We start from the raw sequence: 21,906 nt of genomic DNA, 5'->3' as shown, positions 1-21,906 counted from the left end.
ATAAACACCAGAACAAGAACGAAAAAACTACTCAAGTGGAAACCTTTAAGCTCCCGCAGTTGTGGAAGTCATGGTGGTTGTTTCAACTTCTGGGTGATAGTACTCCAAAAAGCTCGCTATCGTGAGTCCATCCCGGGACGAATGCCATGCCAGATTTGCCGCTGCAGCCCGTCGTGCCGATTGAGCAATATCGGCAGGAATTTGACTGTTCAGTGTTTCCAAGAGGTATTCAAGCTATTCGTGAAAAGAAAAATGAAATGTTTTTTAGTTTTTTGGAAATAAACAGAAATCGATAAAAAAGAACACTTACTCGTTCTAGTTCCTCTTCGTTGTTTGTTCTGGATGCAATGTTCAAAATCTGGTTGTAGAATGTTGGTCGTCCAAGGTATCTGAAGAGAGAAATTTCTGTCGTCAACATACCAATGAATACCATTTTCAATGTTCCAACTCACGCAATGACGTAATCATAGACAGAAATCAAGAAATCGATCAACGCATCTACACCAACACGGCTACCAGCTGCGACTGCGTTCAAAACGCGTCTACGCTCTCCAAGGTTGTAGTTGAAATCGGCACTAGTGCCAATGGCAGTATACAGATAAGCAGTGGCGAACTCTGAAACCTCTGTGCAACCCAAAGAATCGAGCAGCATGTTTCGTTCTTGCAAATTGGTTGAGGCTTTCATTTTTTCAAACACACCAATGAATGCGTTAACGGAAGAGTTCTTCAACCCGAAACAATAGGTGACGGCTGCAATGTCGGGGTGGACTGATTCACCTTGTTGGATCGTGTCCTCCAAAAGTGCCCTGGTACGATCCAAACAGTTTTCGTTGCGAACTGTACATGCCCAAGTCGAGATAGTTTGTTTCAAATATTTGTGCAAGTTCGTTTCGTCCGCCCCAACTGTGTCAATGGACAGAGTATTGTAAACGTTTTCGGTCAAACTGTCCACAAATCGATTGAAGTTTCCTTCACTAGCAGAACCCCGAAGCCTATTGTACATAAAACTGAAAATCGGACTAGCTGCCGTCCATGGCGGGTATTCCATTTCGTTTCTAAGATATACCATCAGATCAAGCAACACTTCCAAATCAAGACGATTCGCTTGTGCCAAATGAAAGGCATCATCTAGCAATTGGGCTCTATTCAGTCTGTGGACGCTAGCCCAGTTATTAACCAATGCACTGATGATCAAATACCAGTTCTGAACATCGTAGTTAACCCGGTAGAATCCTACTTGACGTTTGTTGGCAATGATCCATCGATCTGCCTGTACATTAGTAGTCAACCTAACAGCCTCATCCGTCAACCATTCCCAGGTCAAATCGTTGAAGTCTGCAAACGATTGGTTCACTAAATTGTATGGAAGAATCCATAGACTCTGATCGTTGGACAAAATTCTGTCATTGTAGAATCGATCCTGAGACAAAATAATTTCTCCACGAGCGTAATTACGACGAACCTCCAGCACCGGATAGCCGGCTTGGTCGACCCAGCTACTCACGAAGTCACCCATCGATACTCCATCCGGCAACAATCCCCAACCTTCCGTAGCACTTTCCATTGCGGCTACCAGGTCACCTGGGTTCACTGGCTGCAGTTCGTTCTCCATCAAATAAGTTCGGATCGTATCTGCCCAGGCTTCATCTCCCAAAACTCCTCGGAACATGTTTAAAATCGATCCTCCCTTGGAGTAGGCAACGTTGTCAAAGAGACTGTCGATTTCGGGAGCTCGTGCTCCTCTGCTGTACGACATCGGTCTGGTGCTGATTCGGGAATCGGCATACAACGCCCACTGAACCTGTTCCAAATTGAACAACTCCCAGTATTCCATTCGGGGTGCGGCCAAGTTGGCACCGTAGTACTCGTACAGTGTCGCGAAGCCTTCGTTCAACCAGAGGTAGCTCCACCACTCGTTGGTGACCAAGTTGCCGAACCATTGATGAGCGTACTCGTGGGCAATGATGGTGGCGATCCAGGTACGGTAACGATAGGAGGTTACTGAAGGATCGTCGAGGAGGTATACTTCTCTGGAAGGTAAAGGAATAATAAAAAAGTTTATTTCGATAAAATATTAAAATAAAATTATAAGCAATTGTTAAGAATTTCCCAATTAGTGGTATGAATAAGGTTTAGCAATTGCTATGGTAGCTTTTACTTAGCTCGAAATCAATCAAAGCAAAAGTCCAAAGCATTTGCTTAGTTTGGTATGAATAAACATTTGCTTAGCGGATGTGTACTAAAGTCTTAGAACATAGCTTTTGCTTCGAATAATAGAGCTATCCAACCAGCAGAATCTGAAGTTTTCTAAAGTAAAATGAAAGAAGACGATCAGAAAATTGAAAAGTACGGCTAAAGCAGCCTTGAAGTCGACGAAGCGGGTGGTGGGTGTAAGAACGACCGGAATTTTTTGTTAATGCGTGCTCGTATGTTGATGTTTAAAGAAAAATTAATACATATTCGAATATTGTCAAACAAAAAATGGCCTAAATTTAATATTTATCATAAGCTCTCCCACATGTATTCGGATCGGGATAATCCGATGTATAAAAAAATAGGCAATAGGCGCGCATTTTAATTTAGATTTTTTTTTTAAATCTTAGGATTATAAAAAATTATATAAAAATGAGAGATCTGTATAATGTTTTAAATTATTACAATTTATTTCTTACTTTGAGTCAATTGGGACTTCTTCCACCATAGCCGGATTTTTTTTAATTTGAAATATTTCCTAATTGATTTGTTTATTGTCATCTTAGACGAATGATTTTATACGGATTTTATAACGACAGGAATATGAAAAAAGTTGGGTTATCACTTCGACTTTTCTTTATCCATGTTGAAAATACCTTTTTGAATTGTTTTGAAGTGAAATATTGCTAATTTGATAAGTTCATGACGTTATTGAAGAATTTTTTATTGGAAAAGTCTGCTACCGAGCATGCTTAGAAAATAAAGCAATTGCTATGAGATTTGTCGAGCAATTGCTTCAGATTTGAGCTTTATTCATACCAAACTAGCTTGTTCTAAAAGTAAAAGCTCCTGACTGAGAAAACAGCTGTCAAAAAAACTTTATTCATAACAACCGAAGCAATTGCTTTAAGCGACTGCTCGACTGCTCGATTCAGTTTAGCAAAAGCAATTACTAAGTTTTTTTCATACCACCCAATGTGCCCCAATCTCATTTGGTTAGTAATAAGAATCAGATGTGTAACTTTTCTTATTCATGTAAACTAGACTTGCTTATACTCTCTTCAAAAGTACATTTCATTAGACGTGTACTCTTCACTTGTCAAATATATCTTCTACCAATCGGACGCGTTCGTCTTTCACTCTCAGAACTGCTGGCAGATCATTGATGATTCCTTTGAATTTAGCCACAGTATTTGAAAGACCCAAATACTAGTATTTGGTTCTTTCAAATACTGTGGCTGAATTTAAAGGAATCATCGACCACTTTGAAATCATACGGAAAGTTTAGTTTTTAGCATTCGTTTTGTGAAACAGGCGCGGATATGGAAGAAGTTAGGAAAATGTATTCGTTCGATGGCAACAATTATGCCAATTAAAGCTTTCGTATGGAGGTACAAAAAAAAATAGCTGTCTTCTACTTCTGTCTTCTTTGAACTTCCCAATTCACAATTGAAAAATATACACTATGACTTTCCAAGTCATTAGCCCAAGGGCAAATTTATCCGCGAAAACAAATCTGAACCTATCTGGAACATTCTCCTTAAGGTAAGCAATGTAAAATTTGTGACGAGATTTTTCAATCTCGGGAGTTTGGAAGCCTTGGCGATCATTCCTGCTGCCCATGTTGGGGTTTCAACGTGGTTATGCAGAAGAGACTCTCGCGTTACATCTTGAATAACTTTTCAACGCGTGTACCAAACCTGACGAAGTTTCCACCACTAGTTGAACAAACCTTCTAGATCAAAACTCTGATTACTCATGAGTTTGTCGGTACGACAACTAGAGGCGCTGCAGTAAAGAAAAATCGACCTTATACTAGCTGGTACAAGACTAACATGCTAATAATTTTTTGGTCAAATTCAGGTTGTTCTATCCGCAAACGCCGGATAGTTCATAAAATATTTCCAGAACATGAACTTTTCATGAATATTTCTTTTGAATTATTTGTATGGGATCTCACGAATTAATCTTTACCTGTAAGTACATAGACCCCAATTTTCCATGGCGCCAGCCGAAAAGTCCGGAATAGCTGACTGGTCAAGTTTCGGCATATACTGGGAGTACTGAACGCCGTAGTACTCATCCAAGGCTTCGATGGTGGCCAATCCAGTTGTCAGTGCAAACTGTGCGTGCTGCACTGCATTCGGTCTTGCGAACACGCGTTGATTTTCCTCCTCCAGATACTCGAAGTCCGACACCAGGAAAGCTAGCAGGTAGGATGAAATAGGTGGTGTAGTTTCGAATCGGGTCACCGAAAATCCTGGTTCCTCCTCGTAGTCAACAGTTTCCTCAACCGGCATGTTGGACACGGCACTGTATTCAGCTCCATGGATAATTTCCAGATCGATTGTCACTTTCAGAGCTGGTTCATCGAAACAAGGAAAAGCTGACCGAGCACTAATGGGCTGGAATTGTGTTACCCCGAGGTATCTTCTAGTGTTATCGTCATCGAAATACGTGGAAACATAGAAACCATCTTCATCCGTTCGCATGGTTCCCGCATATTCGATACAAAGTATGTAGTAATGATCCAAGGTTAAGGTATCATTCGAGGAAACAACGACAAATTCCTTGTCTCTATCTAAATAGTATTCTGGGTAGGTAATGGTAGCATCATCTTTAGTTCCATCAATAGGAATTTCATACAGTTCCACCTTGTACAAGGTTAGTCCTCGGTTGTGCACAATCACGGTATTTGTTTCATTCAACACGTTGAAGTACAGATCAACTTTTCCCGAAAACTGTCGATTTCCCCGTTGATGAACTCTGGTTTGGATGGACACCCAATAATGGTAGGGCACAACATCCTCCGGTAGTCGATAGGGAGCCTCGAGTGGGTTCCTTTGCACTAAATCTTCTTTGAATTCTTCCACATCTTCTCTATCGTCGAAGGTTAACCGATCTGGCAAACTGTATTCATTCCGCCGTATCGGATGATTTCGTCGAGCAAAAACTACGGAAACACACCCCAGTAAAAGTAAAAATTTTAAAACACCCATGACTGCCAACTGGGAACTGTTCGAATTGAGGCAGCTCATCGAATTTATACTTTTGGATGAATCTAGTTACGTCACAAATTTTTCTTAAGATTAGATAAATTCTAATCGGCGAAAAAGATTAACACGCAACTTATTCGTGCCGTAATCTAATCTTGGGCAATAAAAATAAAAATGCATTACATCGAATCCGAAAAAATACCTCATTGATGATTAGGTTTTAAGATTAAACCAGAAATGACATGACCGAAATTACCTGGCACAATTGACCTAAGTTGGGATTTCCCCTGTAATGTTGCAAAAATATGCGCTTCCGCTTTTGTTGTCCCCCGAAGTGATAACAAACTTGCCGAGGACTTTTTATTTCTGTCCAGACACCAGACTACCAATTTTCAGGCAGCCGATTATTATCAGTAACCGTCTTGCCCAGTAATCGCGACAATTCTTCGAAATGTGAGTGTAAAGCTGAACTGAACCGATCATAAATTTTGTAGCCATTTGATTACCCATCGTTTAAAGGGCTACTAAATATGAGATTTTTCGTTCGAATCAAAAAGTGGTCAACTTAAATTCGACATATTTTCTCTAATCATTCATATAAAACACCTGAACACCCCCCATTCTGTAGGTATGTGGTTTTTAATTTTTTTTTTTTTTTTAATTTATTTGGATACTCAGGTGGTAAATTCGAAGAAGGAATTTAACGAATTGATACCAAGGCACGTTAAGTTACCGTGTCTCCCGAATCCTCCCATGGAATCAATGGGTCGACTCGTATATACTCATCCGTATATTCATACGCCCTGAATTACACTTCGGGCCTCAGACAAAAATCCAAACCGATAACTGCCCTATTTAAGGCAATACTTCGGAAGGGAAGTTTTCTTCGAGCATATGCGCTACTAATGCAACACTCGCTAAAACTCCATATTCAAATTAAATATCACTCTGACCGGCCGAGGTCATCTTCACGTCGTGGACCGATCAACTACGCTGATAGTCTAGCGTAGTTCATTTGATAGCTTAGTAAGGTTCTGTCGCAACTTGCGTCAGTCTGCAACTACTTTGCAGAGCAGCGATTATCCGGACGAGCCCATCGCCCGTAGATGTGTCATCACACATCTTCTGCAGCATGTTGTCGGCAGTTGTGTTTGGTCCGCAAGCGGCGAATATGTTGACACGTTCCTCTTCAAATCTTGGACAATAGAATACCACGTGTTCGAGTGTCTCCTCCGTTTCACCGCATGTCATGTGCGTCATGTCGAACACTTCGCCATGCTTTGATGTTTGGGATCAAACGATGGGTCCACCTTCCTCTTTCTGAGCTGTCCCACAGCTGCTGCCAGTTGGTCATGGTCCCTGGCTTAAGTTCTCACGTTTTGCGTGCCTCTGTTTTTGTGGCAATAGGAGTCCTCCACCGACAAAACCGAAATGGGCATGACTCCCGCTACAATGCATGCAGCCTCCGACGAAATGGTGCCGGTATGCACTGATGGCCCGTAAATTCATTCGCTTCTGTTCACTGTTCAGCTTCTGCTGGTTACACTGGATGTTAAGGCCAGATTTCCTGGCCGCCCCTCCATATCGAAGGATTGACGAAACCACACTCGAAATTACCTCCGCTGACAACTTCGGTTCCCCGAGTTGTTCGCCATTATCCTCGTGAGTACGGCCGTTGCTGTTGCCGCCTTCTTGCATACATACTCAACTTGCATACAGCTCGAGCTTTGATTCGATAGTTCATGATCCAACTGTAATCCTGCCTGTTTGCGGTGAAATCAGGTTTGATATCAAGACCATTTCGGTTTTGTGGTGAGCCAACTGCGAATTCTTGGAGTGCATCCAGCTCTCCACCGCTTCTACAACCTCTGAAGCTCTTAGCTGGACGACGTCTGTCGAGTAACCCGTCGCTAGTAGCACGACGTCGTCCGCGAAACCAACCACAGGGTGTCGACTACCTAGAAAAACCTGGAAAATCAGGGAATCCAATTTGCATCAGGGAAAATCAGGGAACATCAGGGAATTTTTCCACCAATCAGGGAAAAATAATGAGCCTTACTTTATTTGAAGAAATTGAAACGTCATAGTTTATTATCTGCTTAAAAATTTACTCCAGTGTACGTTGCTCATGTAATTATCGTTCGCCCTTTGATTTTTTGCGTTTCCGAGGCTTGTTTTGCATGTTAGTGGTATTAGTGTTAGACCGATACTAGACGCATTAGTGGACCTCGGCAGATTTAGCAGTACGGCAGTATTCCGGAGTGATTGACAGAGGCGATAAATTTGATAATTATGATCGTAGCAAAGAAAGGCTAGATCATTTTTGGAGTGGAGTGCTAGCAAATGCCAAGTGTCCAGAATTCTTCAACATCGTCAAAATGATCTGCTGTCTTTCAAATGGCAACGCGAATGTTAAACGTGGTTTTTCAGTAAATTCCGAATGTCTCTTCGAAAATAGGCGTGAAAAATCAGGCAAAATCAGGCTACGTTAAAGTAACGGAAATTTCGCTGAAAGTGATGACCTTTTTTTTGGTCATTGCTCCACATTTTCACTCTTATATGTGTTGCTTGGTTGAATAATTCTACTGCATCAAGCAATCGAAGGAATCCATTTAAATCTCATTTTTAAATAAGAATTAACGGGAATGTTTCGATTGCTTTGATTCAGCCACATTTTCACTTTCTAACTTCAGCGGTGGTAGGTACCTACTAAATTTCCTCACTACCCATGTTTCATGACATTCGCAAAAATCAGGTAAAATCAGGCATATTTTCAAAAATCAGGGACATTCAATGGCTTATCAGGTTGTCAGGCAGAGCCTCGAAAAATCAGGCAATGCCTGAAAAATCAGGCACATTGGCATCTCTGCTGGAGGGATACAATCAGTCCAAATTTCCAACAAACTTATTCAGAGAGTTAGAAATTCACATGCTCTGTATTTGGAAGACAAAGATCGCCGCAAAAAGGAAGCTCTTGAATCAGATCAAACAAAGCTGATGAAGCGTCATCGAGAAGCGGAAGCAAAATAGCTTGAGGTGAAACGGAGGAAAATTTTGGAAGAAGCACAGAAGAAGGCTGAAAGCTTGCAAGAGAAAATTGTTATGCTGAAATCATAAGAATTTCTACAAGTGGATTCGAACTTGCTGACTTATGTTAAAATGTTTAATATTACAAATAATACTTCCATTAAAATTATCGTAATAAATTAGTATTCTCGACTCAAAGCTTTCTGTGCGTTTATTTTCGGGGGAAATATATTTTGTTTAACTTTAAGTTGCTTCCTCAGGTTGTTTTTCAAACCTGGAATTCTCTGGAAAAATGACTGGAAAATCAGGGAAAATCAGGGAAAATCAGGGAATTTTATTACCAGACACCCTGAAACAACTTTACTCCCTCTGATAGACTCAATGTCAGTCCCTCATCGTACGTAATATCCCACAGAACCGGGCCCAGTATCGTTCCTTGTGGTACCCCAGCAGTAACATCCATTTCCAGAAATCCTTCGCTCCTCATGTATTGTAGCTTACGGTTGTGGAAATAGCTTTTCATTAATTTGCTTAGATATTTCGGTATCCTCATTTTCATAGGCGAAGATACAATCGCTGCCCATGTGACAATATTGAGACTTTTAGGATTTGCACGTCCAGTGTTACTACCGCACAAAAACGATCCCCTCTTCTCCCCTAGAGTCTGGCTTTGTCAGCCGTTTCGGCGATAGTTCGAAGGGCTTCGACTGTGCATCGCACTTTTCGAAAGACAAATTGATTGTTGGACAGTCCGCCTTCGCCCGCGGTGTACCGCTGGATACGATCCAATATCACCTTTTCCAGAACCTTCCCAACCGTATCAGTAGGCATATTGGCCTGTATGCCGATGGGTTCCTCAAAGGCTTTCCTGGTTTAGGCAGCAGAACCAGCTTCTGCCGTTTCCAAAACTCTGGAAACATCCTTCCCTCAATACAAATTTGCAGTTACGATCGGAACATTTCGGGAAATTTCATAATCGCGGCCTTAACTGAAACAGGAGCCTTTTCCAGCTGAAGGGATTTTGCGATGTCGCGCAGTTCTTCCAACGATATTAACTCCTCTCCGCTCGTATCCCAGTCGTACGGGACTTGCGATCAGTTTATTGATAATATGTTGATGGAACAGCTTTCTCGTTATTTCCCTCAGTTTGTTGGGACACATTTCAGGTGGTGCGCTACCGCTTTTGTTTTTGCCATGACTATCCTGTACCCCATAATCGGTCATTATCATCAAGACAAAGTTTCCTTAAACATGCCTTTTAACTCTCTCTAATTGCCTTGCAGAGGTTCCTTTTCGCATTTTTGAAAAGCTGCCGACGCTCGTCTCTCTCCGTTTGAGTTCGTGCTCTCTGCATGTTTTGCCTAGCGCGAAGGCAGCTGACACGTAAATTCGCGATTTCCTCAGTCCACCAATAAACTGGTGGATGTGGGTTTCTACGATTAGCTCTCCTCGTCATTTCTGCGTCACAAGCACGTGGGAGTACTTTCTTCGTGTTTTTCGCCGACAAGTTATACAGGTTTTGCTCCCACTTCAACACCTCGACAAAGACATTCCGGTCAAATTGTTTTGTCCTCCAGCATCGTTCACCTACCATTACTTCTCCTCTGACTGACTGTGCACTCTTACCCACACGATAGCAGATCGCAAAGTGGTCGCTATGAGTGTAGTCTTCGCTCACCCTCCAATTACTAGTCCATCTGGGACTAGCAAATGTGATATCTATAATCTACCCTCTCTATGGTTGGTCCTAGTATTACCTACGATAGCCAGATCCACTTTCAGCCTTGCAAGTGCTTCAAGTAAACTCTGTCCTCTGGCGTTCGTAAGGGAACTACCCCATTCCTGGGCCCACGCATTGAAATCCCCCGTGATAATAATGGGGTTTTCGATCTGTGAGCTTCTCGACTTTCTATCCATCGTAGTGCTAAATTTCTCCTAAGTCCATCTCGGTGGAGCGTAGCAGCTACAGAAAAAATCCCATTGACTTTGGCTATCACGAAGCCTTCCTCATTCGATGTAACCACTTCTTTGTGCCATTCAGTGCTCTATAATAGGGGTCTGCTACTAAAGCTAAGCCTAGCTTCTCTTCTGTCGCAGAAGTTGTTGTGCTTCGGACAGTGGTTGGGGTTAATTTGGAATGCAACCAAGCCCTTGATATCGCTGCTAGCGCCTTTTGGTGAGCAGGGCACCTTGGGTTGACAGTTACATGGACACTGCAGCTAGCTTACTGCAGCTAGCCGCTAGTGACCGGATTCCCTGCACCCCCAGCATAATCCTCGTCTGTTAACTCCTATGGAGTCAAACGACTTGTGACCGTACTCCATTGTTGATGGGAGATGGTTATCTGACAAACTGACCATTCCACCTTTAGCCGCCTGCATTCGAGTGCTGCGTTGGCTGCTACCACTGGAAGCGTCACAATTGCAAAATGTGTTCCGGATTTTTGAGGACCCTGTCTCAGAAGGATCAAGATCTGATCTTCGCCGATCTTACACTGGTCGAATAGTGCTGTCCTGACTTCATCTTTAGTCGTCATTTCGTCGAGGTTTTAGATACGTGTGGTCATTTCGTGACATAAGGCACGCACCTCCGCCTAGAACTTCCTCCGTTAGCACCTTGAAGGATGCACTCTTTGTTGCTGAACTACGTTTCAACTCGAGGATCATCTCGCCGGAACGAGTACGACGGATGTTTTAGCGATGAATAGAACGATCGATGATCGGATAGGTCCAGTAGCAATCAACAGCACAACACGATTGTTGTTTCTTCAGTTGCGAATTGCAATCAGGAACATTCATCGAATATGAGTGATTTTCGGAACACTGTTTGCTGCCTTTTCTGAAGAAACATGACTTGTTTGTGCTGTTTTGACCGAATTTGGCCATGGAATGGTATGCCGCTAACAACATTCAGGTTGTGCCCAAGGATAAAAACCCTCTCATCTCACCAGAACTTCGCCCAATCGAAAAATATTAGGTAATAGTAAAGCACAACCTTAAGAAAACCAAAAAAAAAACCGTTAGCAGCGAAAAGCAGTTTAATGCAAACCGGCGTTCTGCGGCTAAGAAAGTGGATAATGTGACTGTACAGAATCTGATGGCAGGCGTCAAACGAAAAGCTCGCCAATTTGGACATGTCGAATTTTTTATTCGAACACTGAGCAAGCTCACACACTCTGTCGATTTTCAGTTGCTGATTCACGAATTTGAATTACATGTTTTATCATTACTATTGTTTTTTATATACTTCCAGTCAGATATATTGCATGAGTTTGTATTGCTATTTTGTTTGTTACAAAAAGCGACATACTTTGGGTGTTTATTATGCCCATTATGGAACAAGCACAGAGAACAAGCGTACAAGCTCGAACAAAAAATCTTCAAAAAAATGAGTAAAATTTCAAATGCTGACATCCAAAAAATACGTTGAAAATAGACTTGGAACAGTACCATCTATTGCGCCGTTCAAAAGTTACAGATCAAATTTTCAAGTGTTCAGTTTTCGAAAAGGCGTAATCGTTTATGAACTCATTAATAAATTAAACTATCGTCGGTTTAAAATAGACGGGTTCAATTTATTGCTAGATAAATGCGATAAGAGTTACTTTTGACTGGACAGACTGTCACTTCCTTCTTTTTGCACGACTGATGCAGCCCTGCCAAAAGAAGAAAATTGGTTCAAAGCGGTTGTTGGAAATTTTACACAAGTTTCGTGGGCTAGCTGTGGTACTTCTGTTCTCTGTGGAACAAGTAAAAACAAGTTGGACCTCAGAGTATTTAAAAAAATCTCATTTAATGATTATGGTTTTTCGTCACTTTCGTTTCTTACTGCTGGCAATGAAACATTACAACCCGATAAAACTCTCATCTTTTTCTAATCAACTAGTACGCAAACTGATTAGGAAAATTTCATCTTCTTCAATTCCCAGAAGACCAATTCGTCGGTTTAAAATTCATTATTCCATTGATGAGTAAACAACATCCAGCTCTCAATCACCACCGCGGTGAGCTGTAAAACTTCACACCAATAATCCAGCAATGCAAACATATTGTGTTGTTTTCGGGAAAATTCATCGGGACAGGTGGGCATTTGTCCACACATTGTCCAGCAAGGGGTCGGTAATCAATGTCATCACATATTCGAGAAATACCTCCATCACGATACGTGGGTGTGGATTCACGTTTGAACGGCAGCACCTATCCCAGGCACGTGTTTGCACCCGACAAATAATAAAATTCAATTTGATTAAAACTTCAATCATGAGGGGCGAATAATTACAAATGAATCATAATTATATTTGTGGTTAGATTGTGTGCGAGCTAATTATATGTCAACACTTCGATCGGCGGTACCGGCAATTGATCAATAACACAACACTGCAGCCCGTGTCGAGTGTTTTGTGAACGATGAGTTTTCGAAGAAAAATAGACCCATCGTTGAATGTTCTCCCAAAATAGGCTCAGCTATACCAAGTATAAAATATTGAAATTCTTTAATTTTTTTTTTCTTAAATCGAAGCATGAAAGTGGAAGCATTCATTACTCATTGCATCTCAATTCAAAACAGGACATCGAGCAGGAATATGGTAAACAATGTTTAAAAAGCTATAGATGTGCATTAACACTTTTCAGTTTCAACTCTCATAATTAACCTCCTAGATATTCACCAAAGATAGTAGATATAAAGATACCCAGCTCTTGACATTTTTCATATAAATTCCAACAGACATTCTTTCTACAAACATCAGCACCACCTGCTGACGGAAAAGGTCAACATTTCTCACAAATTGTGTTTAAAGATACGAGCGTGCAGATCATGATGCACTCTGATATGTTTTCAATAAATTTAAATTTATTCAAAATGCACTCTGAAGTAATTTGATTAAATTTTGCAGAAACAAATGCTACTGACTCAGTAAAATTGAGCTAACCGCATTCAGATTCATCGATTGTGAAAAAACTCAAACTTAAACAGTTAAAATAATAATGAAAACATTAACGTTCACAATGTTTTTAATTTGATTATTTATATCAGCAATGAATAAAAAAAGTGTATAAAGAAAATAATAATTTAAGAATACTTTACAATTTATAATTTAAGAACATAGTGAATTGTTGAATTTCAAGCCAGTCTCAGTGTTTAAAACTTCTTAAGATTTTATTTTTTGATTCCCTCAATGTGATAACATTCCTACGGTTAAATCAGGGGAATCGAAATTAAAACATCTTAGGAGGTTTTAAGACCAGTTCAAAATTCATCTTTCAACTATTTTTAGTTACTGGCTAGAGAAGATTTTTCATTTTCACCTGAGATGTACCGCTACCTTTATTTACTCTGTTAAATTTGTACATAGAACTAAATTTAGCTAAATGGCCTGCAAGAAAAAAAAGTTAGAAAAAACACAATACTCAAAGTGCTGCATGATAGAAACAGCTGGATCAACTTATAAAACTGTGGCATTTTACTTTATCTGAAGTGTCGTGTTAAATTTTAAAGAATATTATTTTATTATTAATTTTGCAAATTTTGAGTCTTCTTCAAAGTGAAACAATCATGCTGAAATTTTTTTTTTTTTTGGAAATTTGAATATTGTGCAATCTTTTGCTGTCACAAAAAGCGGTTAGCGAGTAGAAAAATTAAAAAAAAAAAACTAATTTCAATAGGTACTGATTTGAAATATAGCACAAATGTCACAATCCACAGATCTAAAGTGTGCAGTCCCATTTTGTGGCTGCGCATAAAATAATCCACACCCTCATTTCTGACACTGGAGATTTTTGAGTGCACAAATTAGTTATTGTTAATGGGACTTTTGATTGCTGTGCTTAATAACTCTCAATTGAGTACATGTGTCCCACCGTGTGATAAAAACTGATTAACATGAGTTTTTTCTGCTAACAGTGTTCACTGTGTTTTAGTTGCATTTCTGCCGTCATATTTGATGGTGGCGCTTATTTTTTTTTGTCTCCCGGTTTTCATAAGAGTTGGGAATCTTTATATAAACTATTTTTGTATTCACTGTATGTTTTACATCTTACAGTGCCCGAAAGTTTGAATTCAGAATGTGAAGCATCTAATACATGAAGTTGACAGAACTGTTTGACGAGTTTTCTGTCGCATGGTGTCTCAGCCTGTGCGTATGAACATTTGAAATGAATGTTTATTTGCTGGCAATATTTGCAGTCATCAAGTTTGATATCCCAAAAATATTTATTGGCTTCAACATTATTTTTTCTCAATTTTCCCAACACTTCTCAAGAGCCCTTATTAATTTGAACACAAATTGTTAATGCAGCAACGTTGAGCAAACGTTCCGCATTCATTCCCTCTATCCAAATGATTCAATAGCCCATCCATACATAATTGAAATTTAATGATGCAAGTATGTGCACAACACGGTAGGTTCGTCATTATTCGGTTGATGGCCACTCAAAGTTTGTTTTTGAGTACCCCACCGTTAAACGGGAAAGCGTGTCGCGAAAATGCCCAATAAACGGTGAAGCAGTTCGGTTGATAAACACCATGATATTGTGATTAAAGTGTGCGTCATTTTAAATCAGTGATAAAATTTCTCACGATCAATAATCCCTTTCAACAATTGACAAATAGCTATTTTTAATTTCCACCCGTACAAACTTCATATGTGGATAGAATGAATAGTAGGAATTCAATATTCAGGAGCTTTCGACGATTGCTGTAAAGTATGTTTCACATAGAATCTGGTCGGATAAAATAGATCATTTCTCCGCAAAGAAATAACGTACAAAAAAAGTAAAAATGTCATTTTGTAGGGTTTTTATTGCAATTTTAGGGAAAAAAAATACATAAATATAATTCGTCAGCTTTTCGGATGAATTTTCGAACTTTTTTTGTTATACCACCCATCATTTTCCACACAGTACTGCTGGTAACCTCATTCGCCATCTTGTTCCACGAATTTTCCATTTGAGCGGGATTGATACTTTTTTCAACAAAATCGATTTTGTTCTCCTTATACCACTCAACGACATCCCGGCTGTAGTGGCAGCTTGCCAGGTCCGGTCAGATCTTCACCAGACCTTTGTGGGACCGAATGAATGGCAAAACCCTCTTCTGGAGACATTCTTCTTTGTAAACATTTTTATTCATTGTGTTCCCAGAGATGAAAATCTTAGTCTTCCTCCCACAACTACAGATCCCTTGCCGAATCATCAACTTACGAGCAAATTTATCTGCGAAAACAAACTTGAATCTACCCGCAAGATTCCCTTTACGCTTTGCAAGGTAAAATTTGTTACCGGATATTTTTCCAAAATCCATTTTGACGTAAGTTTCGTCGTCCATCAAAATGCATCCGTTGTACTTGGTCAACACTTTCTCGTACAACTTCTTTGCCCTGGTTTTGACAACCAGGTTTTGTTTCAGCGTCCTGTTGGGGTGTTTGCGTGCATGATACGACCGCAAGCCTTTTCGCAAACAAATTCGTCGAGCTGTACTGTGGTTCGTTTTGAACTTTTTCGCAAAATCACGCAAGGAGATTGCAGGATTATTGTAAACTGATCGAATTACCTTTGCTCGCAGCTTCAGGTCATCTGGTTTGTTTTGCTCGATCCACCGTAACGGTCTCCCGGTAACGTTGCAGCACCGAATTTACAGTCGATTTTGGATGTTTCGGGAATTTCGCGATCTTTACCCCTGACCACGTCGGTTTCTCTACGTGAGTGTGCAGAATTTTCTCTCGCCTTTCGCGTTCCATTGTCGATAACTTTTGACTGACTGCTTCAATCTTGATGAAATTTTCACCATTAAGTAAACAAACCATCCGGATCAAAACACTGTCAATAGATTCGCGATGTGACTACTAGAGGCGCTGCAGTAAATGAAAAGATGCGACCAGATTTTATGTGAAACAGACTTTATACTTCGTCTTGGACGTATTAATCATCAATCCTATTCTTCCTGATTCGCGTTTCAGTTTGCGGGAGATCTCCTCCACCAAAGCAGATGATGTCAATGCCATCGGATCTGATGAACCACTCGTTGAATAACACCTTCTAGCGCCACGTTGAAGTTCATGCAGGATAGACCATCGCTTTATCGAAGGCCTCTGCGTGATTCGAATGAACTCGTCAATTTGACCCGAAATCCGCACACATCACAGCGTTCCATGCATCTTCGCCTTGATCAGTATGATCAGTGGGAAAGCCGTTCTCATCCATAATTTTCTATAGTTCGTTACGCTCGATCGTGTCGTATGTGGCATTGAAGTCGATGAATAGATGGTGCGTAGAGTAGGGACTTGGTGTTCAGCGCTTTTTTAGCGGACTTACCGCAATGTGAAGATCTGGTCCGTCGTGGACCGTCCCTCCATGAATCCGGCCGGAGGATCTTCCACAAATCTGTTTGCTTGAGGCATTAGGCGGCGGAGTAGGATTCGGGACAACACTTTGTAAGGGGCATTGAAGACAGTGATCGCTCAGTAGTTCTCACAGTCCAATTTGTCGCCCTTCTTGTAGATGGGGCATGTTACCCCCTCCTTCCACTCATCCGGTAGCTGTTCAGTGTCCCAGATTAGACCATCAACCGGTGTAGTGCAATCCTTCCCAGTCGATTTGTTGCTATTTAGCTGGCGAATGGCTTCTTTAACTTCTCTAGTTGATGGGAGTAGCTTCTCTACATTGGCTACGCCGGCGATGTACCTTCCTCTATTGTCTTGATCTTCTGCATGTTCGCCGTTCAGCTGTTCATCGACGCCTCCGTCTTTATCCCGGCACATTTCGGCTTGCGGCTCGAAGCCTTTGCGGATGCGTTGAGCTTCTGATAGAACTTTGTGTTTCCTGAGAACGATGCAGCTGCTCTTGCTCTCGCTCCTTGAGCTCCTCCACCTCCAGGCGGCGCTTTTTCTCCTGGATAATTTGCACTTCTCGTCGAACCAGTCGTCGAAAAGCATACGCTTGAGTCGATATTGATGTAACTTGAAGGGTAGGAGTCATTTTCAACATTATTTTTACATAGAACTCGATAGAGATTCGCGGCAACTGACCAATTTTATGGAATTTGGAGTTTTTAGATTCATTAGATTACCGTTTGGCCTCTGTAACTCACCGGATTTATTTCAGGAAATCCAACAACGCAAAATCTTGGACGTATGCAGAGGCGTAAAGAATTACTGAGATGACATCATTGTATTCGGAAAAACTATGGAAGGGCACAATCAAACTTTGGAAATTAACCTGGCCTGCCGTCGTAACCATAATGCTCGGCTGAATACAGACAAACGTGTTTTTGCAAGCAACAGTGCAAGTTTTTAGGGATTTAAGAATTACTTCAGAAGGATGGTAAGTGTTGGAAGAAAAACAGAAAGACATCCGTAACATCCATTAGACATGCAAAAACAAGCTCGGGGAATAAGAGCTTCCCAAAGGATGTCCACAATGAAATTGCCACACACAAAATTGATTCTCAAAATTCGAGTTTTCATCCGATTGCCATCAAGTTTTCGGGGATTAAAAAATAACTCTTAAACTTCATTTTACCATTTTACTCATATTTTAATTAAAGTCCATACGCAAATGCCTTGGCCCCGGCCATAAGATTCTGTACAATCTGTGAATCAACCGTTTTTTGAATGTAAACCCACACTTTCTTCAGTTCATCGACTGTCTTCACTACTTTAGGTCGTTTAAGACGGTGCTGTCTCATAATCACCCAGTACTTTTCAATGGGGCGGAGCTCCAGCGTGTTGGGAGGGTTGAAAAATTTCGGAACAAAATTGACCTTATTGTCCACATACCACTTATGCACGTCTTTGGAGTAGTGGTATGAGGCCGAATCCGGTCAGGAGATTTTTGGGACGTTGTGGGCCATCAGGAGAGGAAGCAGCCGCTTCTGGAGGCACTCTTCCATGTACACCTGTCCGTTCATCGTGACCTGGGTCACGAAAGCTGCACTCCGCTTCCTGCACGTGCAGATGGATTGCCAAACCAGGAGTTTATTCGCAAATTTGGACATCTTCTAAGCGCGGACATGCTCCGGAACGCTGAACTCATCCTTGGTCATAGAAAACAGATTGTCGGGGATCTGTTTGAAGTCGGTCTTCACATATGTTTCGTCATCCATGATGCAGCAATAAACTTTCGTCAGCATGTTGAGGTACAACTTCCAGGCACGGGTTTTGGCGGACTTGTTCTGCTTCTCGTCGCGATTAGGGGCCTTTTGTAGCTTGAACGTTCGAAGCACAGTCTTAGTTTTGGCCTTCTGGACAAAACTTCAGCTTAGGTGCAGCTTCTTAGCCACATCCCGAACGGAGGCGTTCGGGTTTCGGTTGAAGGCTCCAACTCAGCGGTTGTGTTTTTTGGTGTTGTACGGAATACTTTTCCCTTCACTTCTGGGCTTCCGATCGATGGTCAATCGTTCCTCGAACGGCTTCATCACTCGCAACACCGTGGAATTCGCGATTCCCAACGTTGTAGCGATGGAACGATGCGAGAGATCCTCGTTCTCGTGATGAATGCACAAGATTTTATCACGCATGAGCTGTTCTTTCGACTCCATTTCCGCAAGTTTTGATCACAGGACTTGAAAACTTGCAGGATGTAAACAATGCACTATGAACTAAATCCACCCAAATTTTCATTAAATACTACCCGCGGTTAATAAGTTAGAGCAATTTCATAGAGTGACAATTTCATCGTTGACACCCTTTAACAAGGTGTAATAATTCGGATTGATATCAGAATCTGACTGATATCAGATTCTAGAATCAGTTTAGAATTCAAAGTTTTAATTTCCGAAGTGTTGAAACTAGTTTCAAATTTAACTTCATACAATTGGCATATTCATACACATCTCTATGCATCTGCACATCAGCCCTTATGCAGAAGGTCCATTTTCAAAAATGAGTTAGCTGAGAATGCAGAACACCCCCCATAAATTGATGGTCTCCTAACAAAGTATTATTCTCTGTTTGCTTTTACGGTGTAATTTTACGAGCCGAATTCCAATTGCAGCCAAGTGCACCCATAAATGAACTGCAAAAAGCAGGGATAAAAAATTGTCACACCAAAGAAATATACGGGTCCGCGCACATTCGTCGGCGGCACATGCATTATTCATCTTCACGCTGCCATCACAAGTGTCGCGAATTTCAAATAAGCAAAGTAGGTACCTTCCTCCGAGCGCTCGGTTTCCGTTTCCATGTTTAGCCTCCTTTTTTTCGTAGCTAGTCCTTTTGTAGCTCTCTTTGCGAAAGAAAACAAAATCAAAATAAAAGTTGTTTATATTTCGCCATGAGCACCGAAATCCGTTAACGGCGGTTTACATTGATGTAGCGGTGCAGTTATTTAGTTTTATGAACTTGTCAACTGTCTGTTATCCTCTGGTTTTATTTGGCAGATGGCAGTTTAACATTGATTGATTCGGGAAGTAATATATTCGCGAGCTGACAATTTCAAGCAGATGAACGAACGTGATGAGATTAGAATGATTGGTTATTCTACAAGGGTTTTTTTTTACGAAGTTGAATTGGTCACCGCCAAAGAAAAGATCAATTATCAGTATGGCAAATCGAGTGACATACAACATTCATCACTACACTGCTGGCATTCAATTAGCAAAAGCCAAAACTGAATGAATCCTCGGTCTTGTATGTCAGAACACCTGAACTCTTTCCGTTTGAATAAGTTTTTAAGTTTATTTCAACCGACTCTATTTAGTTGATGTACTTTCAATCTTTGTGATTTTTATTGCTTACAGATATTCCGCTGACTGAAACGTTCTGAAACATAAATACAAGCAACAAATAATATGACAATTTTAAGCTTACAAACTCCATGAAGTGCATGTAAATTCTTTGCCACTTTTCCATGTTCCATACAAGTTGTTTTTTGTTCAATTTTTTCTCTTTTCATATCAATCAGAGACGGAAAAAAGGACCTCGCTGGTCCAGTTTCTATATTCTGCTGGCGACATCCATGGTATCGGGAAGTGCAAATTAGTTTAGTGTCAATTAGCTGGACTATCCTGTTTTTGTAAAAAAAAAAAAAAAACACATGATGATTTCAAAGCATTTGCATCATATAACAGTAAAGAAAAATAAAAAAAAATTGAACTGAAATATTTCGATTTCCGTGATTACGTTTAGTCTCCCCGTAAATGATTTTCAATGGTAGAAAAATCGAAACTGTGAGCTCATTGAGGCAAGTCTGAATCAAGTCTGATTAAGCTGAAATTTTGCATAGGTCAGTTTTTTTTTGGCCAATCTAAAAAATGTATGGGGCTTTAAAAATTCGACAATGATTTTTTTCCCATTTTCCCATACGTCAATTGCCGTCCTACTGTACGCGTAAATAAGAAAAGATTTTGACAGAAAAAAGCCTTTCCTTCAAAACTCAACAATTATGGTTGAAAAAATAATCTATAATTCAGAAATAATTCAATCAACGGTAAAACCCGCAACTTGAGGTGCAGCACGGAACGCAAGGATAATTTTACCGCAAATCCTCGAACAATAAGTGCCAAAATTACTCACGGGTTTCAGTGTTTTTTCGCGTGCTTATGGTTTGCTCATTTGCAAACACGACTAAAGCTTATCCGAGGTGTCAGTGGAAGTTTTTGTTGTGCCATTCGAGTTTAGATTGGGAGGACAAAAACGGTCGCTTGGGTGGCCATAATTTTCCTAAAATGCTGGCCGCGACAAATACCGCGTCAACGCAGTTGGAAATTGAAATTTTGTGTATTTATGAGCCTACACCAAAAATTATCCATTACAAGATTCGGAACTCCAGCGAAAATCGACGGACAAAATCAAAAAGCGCCACCATCAAATACTGCGGCAGAAATGCAACTATTTAGTAAAACACGCTCAGGAAAAAAAACCAATTTATATTACACGGTCGGAAATAACTAGCAGTTTGAGGGTTCATTTGCACGACAAACACCGTGGTCTGTTCAGATACCACTTGGACAGAAAAATAAGATTTTAGACCCCCTCCTCCCCCTCTGTGTACAAGCGTGGAAATTTGGAAAACCCCTACCCCCGTCCCCGGATGTGCACGTGGACAGATTTGAATTTTTTTTTCAAATCTAATTTGAGAGTTAGAAATATTACGAATTAGCACTTCCTGATATAAAAATAATTTAAAAAGTTTTAAATTTCTAAATGATCATATTTATCAAATGCTTTCATGGCTATTAGTTGTTTAAACTTAAACTGTAAAGCTTTGCAAATTTAAGATTTTGATTTAAACATCTTAATGAATTTAGATAAAATTTATCAGCATTTGAATGAATTAAACTAAATTAAATTAATACCTTGGGAAAAAATCTGTAATATATCATAAATCAGGATCCCAATTAAAATAAATACTTGGTCACGTCATCAAAACCCTTAATCGCAATATCCTCAGCACTGTTCCGTGGAATTTGGAATCAATGATCAGGCTCAACAAGATATGCAATACAAATTAATTATCTGTTTTAATTGAAGATTTTTTTTTTATTGAGGAATCTGAATGCGCAAAAACGAGAAAGGTTCTCAATTAAATTGAGTCAGTGGCATAGCTTTTCTTCAAAAATTGGTGAAAGTATGGCAGAGTGCATTTTGCAAATGTATAGAGTTGTTTTTGATATTTCTTACGCACACTTGCTGAGCGTGTACAGATGAGACGGGACAATTAACCTCTAAAACTCTCGGTAGGTACAAAAAACGGGC

The 21,906-nt window shown here is 40.4% G+C and overlaps 1 protein-coding gene across 1 annotated transcript; it reads right to left on the bottom strand.

The window, feature by feature from the left end:
• Positions 1–45: 45 nt before the first annotated feature.
• LOC129738141 (aminopeptidase N-like) lies at positions 46–6,449 on the bottom strand. The gene is made up of 5 exons (XM_055729324.1): positions 6,254–6,449; positions 4,168–5,254; positions 453–2,030; positions 311–389; positions 46–234 (listed from the first exon to the last, which is right to left on the bottom strand). Exons 1-5 carry the CDS (start codon positions 6,447–6,449, stop codon positions 46–48), a joined length of 3,129 nt encoding a protein of 1,042 aa, XP_055585299.1.
• Between the last annotated feature and the right edge of the window lie 15,457 nt (positions 6,450–21,906).

This window comes from Uranotaenia lowii, chromosome 1 (genome assembly GCF_029784155.1).
Source record: "Uranotaenia lowii strain MFRU-FL chromosome 1, ASM2978415v1, whole genome shotgun sequence".
NCBI lineage: Eukaryota > Metazoa > Arthropoda > Insecta > Diptera > Culicidae > Uranotaenia > Uranotaenia lowii.
Note: the sequence above shows the minus strand (reverse complement) of the source record. Positions and strands in the feature narration are given on the sequence as shown.

Excerpts from the sequence above, each read along its gene's own strand:
- LOC129738141 (XM_055729324.1), bottom strand. The coding sequence starts at position 6,449 with ATGACGCACATGACATGCGGTGAAACGGAGGAGACACTCGAACACGTG. Across the intron at positions 5,255-6,253 it reads GATAATCGCTGCTCTGCAAA|ATTCATCCAAAAGTATAAAT; the intron begins GTAGTTGCAGAC and ends TGACGTAACTAG. Across the intron at positions 235-310 it reads ACGAAGAGGAACTAGAACGA|CTTGAATACCTCTTGGAAAC; the intron begins GTAAGTGTTCTT and ends TTTCACGAATAG.